Raw genomic sequence first — 15,112 nt, forward strand, 5'->3', positions numbered from 1 at the left:
TGGGTCTAACATTGGGTAGGTGGAAGCAATATGGCCACATTTCCACCCAGCAGAATAAGAGGGCTAGATGAAGCCACACTACCATATTGCTTTTACAGGATTTTCCATAAATTTCTCTTAGATCAACAGGAGAACCTTAGGGGATAGGGGGCTAAGGGGTTGATTTAGAATTCAGGAGTAAAGGCAAGCATTTAATCGTGATGGGGTCACGATGAGGTGCCAGGCTGCTCTCCTTTGGGTTTGCTGGCAGTGGGGTCCAGGCTGGTTCCTTCATACATGACCTTGTTTTTGATGCCATCCTGAATGAACCTCTGCTGGACGCGCATCTTGGTAACTTTGGTAACTCTACAGTAGAACAGGTTGTGGGATGTTTGGGACGGCCGGACTCCGATGCCTTACCTTAACCGTTTTAAATCTCAATTTCAATGGATCCCAATTTCTAAGCAGCCCAGTTAGCATTAATTAATCTAGGTGTAGTGGTGAGATCTCAGTGTCATCTCTATGACCTTAAATGTTACAGGAGATACAGTGTCTTTTTACTGTATGTCATTTTGACCCTATCAAGCCATCTGTCCTGTGGGATTTGGGCATCTTAATGACAATACCCAAATTCAATGTCACCATCCTGATGTGAATGTTATAGGATACTGAACAACAAAGTTGTTAGGGGGAAATTGAAAACGGGGTAAACGGGGAAGCAACGTGAATCGCTGAGCAACGACCCTGAATCCTAGGCTCCTAAGCTGTATAAAAAGTGAAGCTTGTCAGACTCAGAGCACAACTGTGCCACAACCTGCTGAGTCTCTGGTCTGTAAGGTAATACATATACTGTGAGGTAAGCATATTTATCTTGATTTTAGTGAGAAATGTTTTAGTGTTACAGATAGTAATATACATTGTACAGTAATATACATTTATTGATGACAGATGTAAATTCAAAGCACTTGACTCTAACAATAAGATGTTATTATTCAGACCATCTCTCTCTCTCTCTCTTTCTCTGTGTCTCTCTCTCTCCCTCTCTCTCCTCAAAGATGTCAGGTCTCCAGCGTGTCTGCAGAGCGATGCTCTCCACCCTCCTCCCCCTCCTCCTCCTACCCCATGCTTCAGTGGAGGGCTCTCTCCTGCAGCCCTGTCAGCCCATCAACGAGACCGTCTCTGTGGAGAAGGAGGGCTGCCCCACCTGCCTGGAGTACAAGACTTCCATCTGCAGCGGCCACTGCCTCACTAAGGTATATAGCCTAAAGGGATCTGGTTTGTTTTTGCAACTATTCTATTGCTTCTGTTGTGCCAGATAAAAATGAAAACTGCAAGCTACAGCAAGAAACTATATGTATTTTACCCTGGTCTGACGTTCAAAAACAAAAGAAAACCTTGCTGCAAAATTACCATACTGGGACAATATAGTGATTGATTGCTTGATTGACTTCCTATATATCTATTAATTAATTTACCTCTCTATTTCCCAGGAGCCTGTGTATAAGAGCCCGATCTCCACCTTGTACCAGCATGTGTGTACGTATCGGGACGTTCGCTACGAGACGGTCCGCCTGCCTGACTGCCCTCCAGGGGTGGATCCTCACGTCACCATCCCTGTGGCCCTGAGCTGCGTCTGCAACCTGTGTGCCATGGACACCTCTGACTGCACCATTGAGAGCCTGCAACCAGACTTCTGCATGACCCAGGTGGCTCCAGCCTACGACTAGCGCAGTGGGGGAAGAGGAGAAGGAGCAGAGCAGGAGTACAGTAGAAGTAGTAGTAATATAGGAGTGGGCCCGTCTACTAGTGGTCGAGGAGTTTATATCGCTTCATAATTACTTGATAATGACTTACATGAATAAGCCTTTATTAATCCTTCCTTATTCCTGTTTAAATCCTTATAAATTAGTTCTCTACACATGTTGATGAATACTTAGCTAACACTTTATTTTAGAGAACACATATTAGGCACACATTTGTAGCTTATAAGTGTTTCTACTACTTTCTACCTATGACTTATAACAAGAGAATAAGAAAACACTAAATAAAGACCTATAAATGGTTAGTTATACCCCAAAATTGCCCAATTACTGTAGCTACTTCCTAAACTCCAAATGAGTGCATTATAAGTGTTCCACATACCAATACATAATGTTTATTTTTCATAGCATGCATTAATGGTTATTAATGCTTTTGAATGTTTAACAAGGGTATGCCAGAATGCATAGTATGTAGATCACATTCACACTCACATTCAGTTTATTAAGGCTTAGTCATGAACATTATCATAAAGTGTTACAGACTAGTGACATGCTAAACCAGTGTTTCTCAACTCCAGTCCTGGGGACCTAAAAGACGGCACATTTTTTAACACACCTGATTCAACAACTCAACTATTCCTCAAGCCCTTGATTAGTTGAATCGGGTGTTAAACCATATTTGGCAGTCCTGGGGGTTGAGAAACACTATGATATTTATATTAATAAAAATGTGAACTTATTATATAATAACTTAAAACTAACTAGGAATTTTCTGGACCTTCAAACACCTGCCCACACCGGCTCAGCATAACCTGTCTCTCAGCTGGCAATTATGGAACAGAATTGGGATATAACTCATCTTGGGATTTAAATAAACTAGTGCTTCCTTGATCCAGGTGTTGTGTTTTTTTAAAAGGTAAATTGTAGTTCCATCAAAGATGTACATTATGCACTGAAAACTATAACAAGCAAGGCATATGTTCCCAGACAAAACATATACACCAAAAGTACCACTGATAACTACATACTTAACATCAACATTAGCATTTCATTCAGGAAACCAACAAACATAGATGTAGATGTTCTCTTTGTATTTAAGACCCAAACTTACTCGGGCCATGAAAGAATCCATCATCATCTGGGCATCATCATAACTCATATACAAACTGGACAAAAGCTTGCTTTACAGGCATGATATAATTGTTGGAGAAGTCTTCGCTGGCCATTTTCTAATCGAAATTACTTTGTTATAGAGAAACTATCTTGCATATCGCATTTATTTATTTTCATGATCACATTGGACACTGATCATGCACGATGATGCACTAGCCAGTTCCATGTGGTACTAAGGACAGGGAAACGACGGTTGTAAGTATTTAGGTTCCGCGTCGATTTGTCCAACTCTGCACTGTACATAACGGCTTATTGAGAGCAATAATTGATTACAACTGACATGATTATGATTTGTATGCGTTATGATGTTACTGAGTTACTGCAAGGTGATACTAAAGACACATTTCCATCCTGAGATTGGCAATAAAGCTGATGAAGCATATTCTATTCTATTCAATTTATTCTATGAAGCAGCATACAAACTAAACTGATATCACAAATGTCGCTATTCATGTTGATTGCTATTATAACTGAAATTGCATCCATCCCAACTGATGGTTTCACCTTGTAGACTACCTTGACAACATGAAGGACACCATCAACATCAAATGCATTTCCTTCATTAGTGACTGAGAGAAGACCTACAGCAGGGATGAGTGATCAATGTTCCTGTAGAGAGTACACTACCATTGAGGTAGATGCCAAGTGAGATCATTGGTAGGACCCTACCCTTAACCATAACCTTTATATAATCCCAAACATTAATCCTTACCTGATGTCCAAATCCCTCAGGACAGGTGGCTTTATAGGGTCAAACATGACATACAACACAGTTTTTCCAATTAATATTTAAGGTTATTGTGAAAACACTGAGATCTCATCACTACACCTAGATTAACTGGTATAACAGGGTGTCCTTTCACTGTATTTCAATTTGATGCTATAAAGCCACCTGTCATGTGGGATTTGGGTATCTTAATGAAAATCTCCCAGTTCTGAAAATTTAGCTGATGTGAAGGACATAGGAAACAAAACAACAAAGTAATTAAACGTGGCAAACAGGGAAGCCATGTTGGTCACTAAGCAACCGACCCTGGATCTTAGGCTCCTCTACTGTATAAAAGATGAAGCATATCAGACTCAGAGCACAACCTTGCCACATCCTGTTGAGCCTTTGGTCTGCAAGGAAATATAAGGTAAACATGTTTATCTTGATTTTAGTGAGAAATGTTTTAGTCTTACAGATTGTTGCAACATACATTTGTGGATGACAGATGTAAATTCAAAGCACTTGACTCCAACAATAAGATGTTATTATTCAGACCATCTCTCTCTCTCTTTCTCTGTGTCTCTCTCTCCCTCCCTCTCTCTCCTCAAAGTTGTCAGGTCTCCAGCGTGTCTGCAGACCAATGCCCTTCATCCTCCTCCTCCTATCCCATGCTCCAGTGAAGGCCTTTCTCCTGCCCTGTCAGCCCATCAACGAGACCATCTATGTGGAGAAGGAGGGCTGCCCCACCTGCCTGGAGTACAAGACTTCCATCTGCAGCGGCCACTGCCTCACTAAGGTATATAGCCTAAATGGATCTGGTTTGTTTTGCAACTAACTTCTATTGCTTATGTTATGCAAGGAAATGCAAATTGCAAGCTAAAGCAAGTAATTGTATGTATTTTACCCTGGTCTGATGTTCAAAAACAAAAGAAACAATGAATGTCCATACTGGGACAATATAGCGATTAATTGCTTGATTTATTGACTTCATGTATATTGTTCTCCACCTTGTACCAGCATGTGTGTGTGTATTGGGAACTGTGCTATGACACGGTCTGCCTGCCTGGCTGTCCTTCTTGGGTGGACCCGTATGTCATCATCCCCGTGGCCGAGCTGCAAGTGGCGTAATGCACTTACCTCATAATCGCAAGGTTCCTGGTTCGATTCCGACCCTCGCCCTATCTTGCATGTCATCCCTCCTCTCTCACCCATCCTTCCTGTCGATCTCTACTGTCTCTATCCCAATAAAGCAGAAATGACCTAAAAACATATTAATAAAAAAAGAAGAAGTGCTATACACATAAATGTGATTGACTGATTGATTGATTGATAGATTGATATAGCTCATCTTGGGATTCAAATAAACTTGTCCTTGATCAAGTTGTTTTTTTGTGGGACTTTGGAGGTAGAGTGGTGAGAGAGAAAAAAAAGAGCAGCTATTTATTTACAGTAATTACTGTTCATTGAAGTAAGGAAAGAAGTCATTTTGGGGGAGAAAGGTACATTGCAGCCTGTAACCAAGTGGTATAATGCAGTTATATTTTAAATTCACTAGATGGTAAACCATGTTTCACTTTAGTTAATTGCCTATGTATAAAGTGTGCTGGGATCATGCATGCGTAGTAGGAAGCAGAGAAGGAACCGTTTTCCTGGAGATATGTTGCAATCAATCCAGGGTCCTGAGTAATATTGTGATTGGTAAATATTGCTTCTAATACAAAATTTGTACATTCGTACTTCAAATTAAGCATCTAGTGCCATGTATAAGAGTTCGTTTTGTAATATTTACGATGGGTAATTTAGACTTTGATGTTTGCAGATGCGCATCATGTGAGCTGTGTTAGCGCCTTGCTAGCTGCATCCAGTTCACTGCTGACCACGTTTTTGGTATTTTAAAGATATATGAACATTATACATTCAGTATTCACATAATGCTTCAGTTAGAAGAAGGTATTACTTCATATTTTCGTGTGGTAATAACATTATGGTGTTCACCATTTCCCTAGTGCTTATGGGATCAGTGGCGATTTTAGCATGGCATTTCTGGAGGAGCGGTTTTGTATGACGTAACCACCAAAAAAAATAAAGGTAGTCTTCGGTTGGCATATGCTATGGGCTGCGCTGTGAGTGACAGGGAGCAGAAAGATTTCAAAACCGAATACACTTCATACGCTTCAGCGCTCAGCGCGACACACAACGCTACATTGATGTTGCCTAGACTGCAACAAAGTAAAAAGATGAGACAGACACGTGTCTTCAATAACTTGCACGCTTTATCAAAATACAAGCATGTGGCACATTATTAACTTGTAGGAAAGTTTTTTATCAAGTTTTATCAATTGTATTTCTTTAAATGTCAAAGAAATATAATCAGAGCAGAGGCTATAACACAGTACAAAAGCCACATTAACACACGCAAAGTAGGCTAGGCTAATTAACGGAGCTATATGAATATACAGCCCAAGCAGTGTCCAGGGTTCTGAAAGCGACAAGTAACAAGTGCATATCAAGGGTCTCGGCATTAGGCCTACACATAACATTTAATCCTCCACTTTATATCACAGCCAGTATAACACATTTAAAATTACTACAAAACAAAGCAATATAGTCTACAGTGAACAGTGCACTGTCCATTTGTCATACATGTCCAAACAAACCAGCTCACTTGAATAGGAAGGTAGCACCGCGGTTCTTTGTATGAGCAAACCTCTCGATGACTTTACTGTTGAATGCTACAGAAAAGAGAGATCGACGCATCTGGTGTGAAGCCTTTATCCTTAGACCATCATCTGTCCCAGATGCGTCAATCTCTCTTTTCTGTAACATGCTATACAGAACATCCACTTCTGGCATGACTTCGGCGAAGAACTGCAGCAGCTGGAGAAACGTCGGGTCCCGCAAGTGCATGGACAGGCCGTATGCCTCGCTGATGGTCACTCTGTCCCATCCTGGTTGAGTGCGAATGTTACCCAAACACTCCAATATCTCGTCCCGACTCTCCCATACCACATTAACAAACTTTTAAAGTTCCATCGTGTGCCGGGTGGCCGCAGGATTCACTTGTCCGATGTCTCTGCTAGAGCAGCTGTTCTTTTAGGCGAGGTGGAAAAGAAGGTGGCAAAAGCAGCTAAATCTGCAAAGAACACCTTCAGCTCACTGATTCTGGATGACATACTTGCTGCAGGGTTAGGTTTATCTGGTGGGCATAGCAATGCACAAATATTGCGTTTGGGTAGGTCACCTTCATCAGTGTTTGCACAGCGTCTACCACTCATCACCGCTGCCCCATCGTATGTTTGTGCAATGAGTTTGTCAGTCAGCCCCAGGGGCTCAAGGGCTTGTTTGATCGTGTTGGAAAGGCCGATGGCAGTTTTATCCTTCACTTCCATGAACTATAGGAATCGCTCTGTGACAGTGTTGTCTACCATGTATCTCAACACTATGACCATTTGGGATTTGCATGATATATCGGTAGTCTCATCTGCCTGTTTTTTAACCTTTTTTAAACGTCAAAATGCAAACACTGGAGCTCTGTAGCTTTTGCAATGTTCGATTAACATTTTGAATTAATGATACTGTATAGCCATTTTTTCTTGAAGAATATAATAATAAATGCCACATATGTTTAGTTCAATTGTTATACCCCATCAGAACCCAAAGCCTATTTGACTCTTGTTTGTAAACAATGTAATTCTAGATACATTTATCAACATTTGGTTGGAGGCTGGTGTTAATTTTGTGCCCTGGATACAATCACATAGTCCATTCTTATCTTCAGACTCTGATCTACACAGCAACCCATCTGTGCCTACACAGAGCTGTCTCCACCCGTCTCTGTCATGGTGGTCCCCTGACTCTGCTGCTGGTCACTCCTCATCCTAGTAAAGCATGATGGGAAGGCCAGGAGAGTGTCCTTTGCTCCCCTCCTCATGAACACGTACAGCAGAGGGTCCACAAGGGGGCTGAACTGGACTAGAATGTTGCCCACCTCTACGTCTTCATGATTGGTTACACCTGATACTAGGTGCTGTATGATGGTGGGGAGGTACAGCAGTGTGTAATTACACAGGACCAGAGCCAGGGTACCGATGATGCGTTTCCTTTCAATCGCGGGCACTGAAATGGAGACGGACAGAGCTTTCACTGTACCTATGACGAAGAACACCAGCAGAGGGAAGGGGACGAGTAGAAAAACTGATAACAGAATATAAGAGCTCTCAGGAGATGGTGTGGCAGAAAAAAGGGCGATTTGAATGAAAGGAAACAACCAGACTATAGAGGATACTATGAGGGAGTATTTGAGGTTGCGGCGAAAACGGTACCAGAGAGGGAAGGCAATGACGAGGTATCTCTCCAGAGCGATGCACACCATGAAACCAACACTAGCTGTAAGACCAAAGAAGTTAACCAAACTAACAGCTAAAGGCCAGTAGCCTGCCAGCCTGACTGGCATCATACATATCTGAATGAGATCTGAGATCAGAAGGTTAATGACATAGACAGGAGCGATGTGATCAGCTCTGATCAGGAAGTAGAGAGCGTAGATGGCCAATAAGATCGTAGGAAGTCCGATGGAGAACACTGTCCCGGAGATCACATCTGAGATGATGCTGGCATGACCCAATGTGGTGGTGTTGATAGTGGTGGTGTTGATAGTGGTGATGTTGACAGTGGTGATGTTGATAGTGGTGGTGTTGATAGTGGTGATGTTGACAGTGATGTTGTTGAATGCTTCCTCCATTCTTGACTGTTTGCTGGGGAGAGCCAGGGGTTCAAGGGGTTCAAGGTTTTATATAGTGATCTTCATATTATTCAAACTAAAAACAAATGGAATAGATTGTTAGTCTTTGGATGATCTATCTGTGCATGAATTTTATGGGTCAAGAGGCCATCAAAGTTTTTGACACAATCGAAGTTGTCCGCATTTAGCGTCCCTGTCATGATTAATCTAGTGAGTACTAACATGAAGAATTTAATTCAAGTGCATCTTGACTTTGAATTTAAAAGCATTTCCTGTGTAAAAGAGAAGGAAGCAACTTGCTCAATATTTAGTGGTTACTTCACCGCTTACTTTTCACAGTAAAAACAGAACAAATAGTCAAAGTTGATCCATCAACATTCAATGCCACTGAGATACTGTATATATAATACAATACAGTAAATAATTGAACATTGTTTCAGTAGGTCTGTACAGTACATGCTGTCAACACCACCATCTTCACAACCATCTACTTAACAGTGGAGGTTTATATTATCAATAATTAGTGAGCAGTTTCTCACAATGGTTAGACTTACAGTATGACAGATTACCAGAGGAAAATACGGTAACCCCTATTTTTCAGCCCAGCATTAAGCAGGTACTTTGAAAGTACTGAGTAAACTCTTATTACATTATAATTGCATATTCATTACATTTACTCACACATGGTTTCTTAGTAAATAATGGGTAAATACCACCTAAGACAGGGCTGTAAAATAAGGGGTTATCAATAAGGGATTAAAAATCCTCCTCCTCTTGTGACAACCCAGTCTGAATCATGGTGATCTTACCTAGAGGTCCGTTGAGATCAGTGTTGAAATGAAGATGAAACCATCTGTTGTATCTTAGGCGGTGGAACCTGAACCCTGTCCCTGACAAGACATTGACCAGGAAGTGCTAAATGGCAAGTAGCACATTGCAAAATATATATAGAGTATATAGAGAGAGAGTACAGAAAGTCTCTTATTTTATTTCCCTATTTGACACTGTTGTATACACACTAGCCCTCTACCCTCTCATTCTCAATTTTCTAAATCTGATAATCCCCAATTCAACACACACACACACACACACACACACACACACACACACACACACACACACACACACACACTGTGTACTGCAACATGCAACAAGTTCTATCAGTTAAGCAATTCTGGAACCAATTACAGTACAAGCAATTTGATCTAAGCCAATCATAGAGTATCATTTAGACTTTATATTCTTCAAGAAACAATGGCTATAGAGTATATAATTTATTTAAACGTCCAAAAATTGCCACTTTAAGGAAACTTTCCTGCTCCGCCCTTTACAACAACCTTGAATACAATCCCATATTTACCACAGAGTGGATTGCTATGACATGTCGACTTAATCCTCACATTTTTGTTGCTCAGTAATCAATCCTTCACATCAGGATGGTGACATAGAAAATGGGATAGCAGATTGTTATTAAGGAGGTGACCATAGTGACCTAAATAATGATCATCCAATTTCAATGCCATTTAGCTAAAATCCTAGAAACTCTGGAAAATGTCCAACTTTGTACTTTCTATATTAACTCTGTCTTTAATAATTGCCAATTTGGCTTTAGGGCTGATCACGCACCATTTCTGCTGCATCTCTAGTGACACATGACATTGTTTATACTCTTGATTTGAGGAACACTGTGCAGCCCTCTTTATCTATATTTCTAAAGCATTTGACACTGTGGATCACGCTCTACAGTACTGTTGGGAAGACTGTCTTCCATTGATCAAACTGCTTGTAATTGGTTCCAGAACTACTTAACTGATAGAACTCATTGCATGTTGCAGTACACTGTGTGCGTGTGCGTGTGTGTTCAATTGGGGATTGTCAAATGTTTTGATTATCTTGAGTTAATGTTACTTACCCCATGTGAAATAAAGATAACACACACTGGGTTTCTTCACTACAGCATTATTGCATAAAGTTCGCTAGATTACTACACAAGTCTATGTGCTATTTCTCAAAAGTACTTCAATAACTCAATAACTATTCTCCATTAGTCATAAAAAGGTGCTTTATAAAATATCAAGTGCAGCCTCTTAACATGCTATATTTGTCAATAAAAATGATGTACTTCAATAACTCAATAACTATTCTCCATTAGTCTTTATAGAAAAATGAAGAAAAAAGTGCTTTATAAAATATAAGGTGCAGCCTCTCAACATGCTACATCTGTCAATATGTACTTAAATAACTCAATAACTATTCTCCATTAGGCTTTATAAAAAAAAGAAGAAAAAAAGTGCTTTATAAAATAAAATGTGCAGCCCCAACATCTGTCAATAACAATGCTCTGTCTGTAAGTCTGTGTTTCAAAAATAGAGGGAAATAATGAAACAGTCTTTGCTAGCTAGAACAATAAAATACACTGCTACTCAGACAGTGCTTTGTCAAACATAAAAACATTTTTTAAAAATGTGTGCAATCACTTTGCCAGTTTGCAATCTTGAGAAAAAATGAGAATAAGAAAATGCAGGTATCATTCTAAGCCTTAGATCAATGTCACTGCCTTCCCTCTCTGGTACCATTTTTGCCACAACATCATATAGTATCCTCTACAGTCTGTGTGTTTCCTTTGATTGTAACCAATCATGAAGACATAGAGGTAGGCACCATTCTAGTCCAGTTCAGCCCCCTTGTGGACCCTCTGCTGTATGTGTTTATGAGGAGGGGGCCTTTCTCCTGGCCTTCCCATCATGCTTTGCTAGGCTGAGGAGTGACCAGCAGTAGAGTCAGGGGACCACCATGACGGAGACGGTTGGAGACAGCTCTGTGTAGGCACAGATGGGTTGCTGTGTAGATCAGAGTCTGAAGATAAGAATGGACCATTGGATTGTATCCAGGGCACAACATTAACACCAGCCTCCAACCAAATGTTGGTAAATGTATCTACACAGTGTTTGTTTACAATGACATGGTTTACATACAATAGAGTAAAACACCAATAAGTCAATATATTGGGTTTTGATGGGGTATAACAATTGAACTAAGCATATGAGGTATTTATAAGTTATTTTCTTCAAGGAACAATGGCTATACAGTAGATAATTAAGTTAGAGTAAATAGAGTAAAACAAGCTTATTATATTGGGTTCTGATGGGGTATAACAATAGAACTAAGCATATGAGGCCATATCACACTGTGTGGCTGAGAGGAGTTAACTAATTACTGACAGTAATAAGGTGTGTGTTATTTGTTTGTATGACCGGTGTATATTTGCCTCTGCGTTGTGTTGTTTCTGATGATAAAACATGCAACCTGGGCGCGTTCAGTGGCGTAGCACACAGGGGCGCATGCCATGTCGTCGCAGGGTCCCTGGTTCGATTCCAGCCATTGACATATCCTGCATGTCATCCCTCCTCTCTCTCACCCATCCTTCCTGTCAATCTCTACTGTCTCTATCCCAATAAAGCAGAAATGCCCTAAAAAACATATTTAAAAAAAAACATGCAAGCTTCATGAATATGAATATACTTTAATTTGCTGCCCTTCGCTCCAACTCCTCTGTCCAGGTAATCAATAAACAGTTCAATAACAAAAGATATTAAAGATTATTTATAGCTAGCACAATAGTAGGCTACACCCAGGCTAGGATGTGTACAGCAGGTACAGTAGCTACTGTAAGTAGTGTCTGGACCACTGCAGTGCACTTCTGTTTGTCCTCCCTGACAAATCACTGGACAGATTCCAACCAAACTCAGCAGCTCGGGTCCTCACACGCACCAGACCCTAGGAACACATCACTCCTACCCTCATAAAACTCCACTGGCTGCCTGTTAAACACAGCATCACATTCAAATTCCTTCTCATCTACAAGTCACTCAATGGCCTGGCTCCCACCTACACCTGTACCTCACTGACCTTCTTCAGACTTACACGCCCGCACGACCACTCCGCTCCTTTGACACCGGTCTTTTCAACATCCCCTGCACCATGCTGTGTTCTATGGGTGACACTGCCCCTAAGCAGTGGAACTCTCTTCCCCCCAACATCAGAGACTCCGATTCCAGAAGCATTTTTAAAAATCGACTGAAAACATGTTTTCACGCAGGCTTTTTTTTAGATGTGTTATCTTGTCCTTTTAGCTCTTTCGGACTCTTTTATTTTTTGTGTATCTCTAAGGTACTGTCACTTGCTAGTTTTTTTTTTTTATTAATTTTTTTATATACCTTGTACTGTGTTTTGAAAGGCGCTTTCAAATTAGATGTATTATTATTATTAGTAGTAGTAGCTAGCCTCATGTTGATACAGTAAACCAAAGTAGTAAACACAGTAGATACAAAGGGGGATTTATACTGTTACCTACCTCTTTCCATGCAATGAATAAACAGGAAAGACGTAAGTGGAAGGGGAACACATCATGGGGCAAGAGAAGGAGGGACCCTGGACATAAAGGGACTTACACTAGTACATAAGCTATAGAACATCAGGTGTCAATAGAGATAACAGGATTTGTGTAATTATATATGTTCTATAGAATTCTCAATAACACACCATCTCTCACTCGCACACACACATACACTGTGCACTGCGACATAAACAAAGCTTGTAAATGTTCTGTCGTATATGATGAAATTGTAGGCTTGTGTGTGGGTTTTCATTAGAACTTGCGGCTTAACTGCGATCACTGCGATTTCAGCCACAAATTTGCAACAAGCCACATTCTCTGGACAAAATGTACACATCGGTTGTCAATGCAGATCATCTTACTCTCCCACATTTCCTGTGTGAAAGCATTTCCCTTTACAATTCAAAGTTTCTCTTGAAAAATAGATTTGATCTCAGTGAGATGAAACTGGATAAATAAAGGTCAAAGGTCTCGTAGGTAGATTTAAGCTTTAAAATAGCAGTGCATTAATTAATAAATAGTTATGTAGTTATATAGCACCTTGTCACCTTACACAGGAGCTCAAAGTGCTTACCATTGTATGGGGTTTTGATTCTTACATACACAATTACATACACAATCACTGCTGAAAGAAGACTCAAAAATAGGAGAATCTATGGGGTTCTAGGTCTATGAAGTTCAGTGGAGGCTGATGGAGGTAGAAATCACACATGTTTGATACCCTTCCTTATTCCATTCCATGCATTACATTAAGCCCTTCCTCCCACTTCCACCTCCACCAGCCTCCTCTGATTAAGTTTTACTGTTCATATAATGATGACATTGCTCTTTGTGGACCCAAGAGCTGAACTTAGGCTCAGGAATGTTCTTTTTCTGTAGTGCAGCGTAGACACCACTAGGGAGCAACAGTTGAACATATTTTGATTGTTTACTATTATTCATTGCTTAGCCGTCAGTGGTCTGGCCTTATTTGCTGTACTTAACAACATGTAAAAGTATAAATCTATAAAAGTAACATATTTTCTATTGATTTGAGTAAAATGGAACATTTGGAATTTATTAATGGTTTTATTGTACTTGCCAAAGTTCCCATTTTGTTCAACATGCACTTCCAAAATTGTCAGGGGGAAGAATCTTTTCACAGTTACATTTGTTGTCTTGACTATCCCCAGCTTCTGTAATCTGCATATTGTATCAGACTTAGCTAAAGCATCACAATTATGTATGATATTGGGACAGTGCATACGTGTTTATAATGACTATCTACATAGTTACCTCTCTTTGCTGTCATTTATTGATCAAATCTGGTTCAATCATACCATATAATATGCGTTGTTTCACTTGTCCTTAAAGGTATGTATCAGTGTATCCTAAGTAGATATGTGACCATTGTTGTGGTCCTCCGTGGCTCAATTGGTAAGCATGGCGCTAGCAACTCAAAGGTTGTGGGTCCGATTCACGCTGGAACCGTATACAGTGCCCTGTGTAAGTAATGGGACAGTGCCCTGTGTAAGTAATGGGACAGTGAAGCATTTTTTCTTATTTTGTCTCTGCACTCTTTTTCAACCTAATAATGGCTTCCTTGACTTTCATTGACACCTCTTTGATCCTCATGTTGATAGACACCAATAGCAAACTCTAAAGGCAAACGCAAAGCCTAGAATCAATACTAGACATTGACAGCTTTCTTATGCCTGCACAAATTATATGATGGAACATACCATACTTACCAGAAACACCTGTCAAGCCCCATTACTTTTGGGTACCTTAAAATAGGGGGACTATGCATATAAAGTGTTGCAATTTCTGAATGGTGAAACCAATATATGAACACAAATACCATCAAATAAAATTTGAGAATCTCTACTTTACCCCCATATTACTATTATATTATGTTTGATTTAAAATCCAAACTTTTGTAGTGTAGAGCCAAAAGAAGACAAAATGCTTCACCGTCCCAATACTTAAGCATAAAAGGTAAATGGCAGTTTCAGGAATCTACGGGTAGAATACAGAATATAGGAATAGGTAATAGAAATAAAATGAATGATACAAATACAAAAAAAAAAATACATTACTCTGTGAAATTGTCCAGATTATAAAAAAATATAAATTTACATTAAGAAATGCTTTTTCTGCTCCTGATTGTCCTGTTTTTTTCAGCCATGAATAGGCTATACATAGTTTATAATCCATGGGTCTTGATTTCTTGATTGATTGGATTATTTTAGCATCTCGCTATCAATTTTCAGGTTGGCTAAGCAACTGTCGATTTGTCGCTCAATGCCGATCCAGTCTAGTGAATCTACAGGCAGCGCAATCAACCCGAACAAACGGCATCAGTAATCGCATCC

At 40.0% G+C, this 15,112-nt stretch overlaps 2 protein-coding genes across 2 annotated transcripts; one reads left to right on the forward strand and one right to left on the reverse strand.

Annotated features, from left to right (window-relative positions):
• Positions 1 to 1,034: 1,034 nt before the first annotated feature.
• On the forward strand, positions 1,035 to 1,706 carry lhb (luteinizing hormone subunit beta; the record flags this gene model as incomplete). The annotated part of the gene is made up of 2 exons (XM_083694740.1): positions 1,035 to 1,232; positions 1,470 to 1,706. 2 exons carry the CDS (start codon positions 1,035 to 1,037, stop codon positions 1,704 to 1,706), a joined length of 435 nt encoding a protein of 144 aa, XP_083550866.1.
• Positions 1,707 to 7,429: 5,723 nt separating this feature from the next.
• LOC310822403 (G-protein coupled receptor 183-like) lies at positions 7,430 to 8,362 on the reverse strand (the record flags this gene model as incomplete). The annotated part of the gene is made up of 1 exon (XM_083694741.1): positions 7,430 to 8,362. The coding sequence occupies one exon, from the start codon at positions 8,360 to 8,362 to the stop codon at positions 7,430 to 7,432; it is 933 nt and encodes a 310-aa protein (XP_083550867.1).
• Between the last annotated feature and the right edge of the window lie 6,750 nt (positions 8,363 to 15,112).

Source organism: Argentina silus (assembly GCF_951799395.1).
Source record: "Argentina silus genome assembly, chromosome: X".
Lineage (NCBI taxonomy): Eukaryota > Metazoa > Chordata > Actinopteri > Argentiniformes > Argentinidae > Argentina > Argentina silus.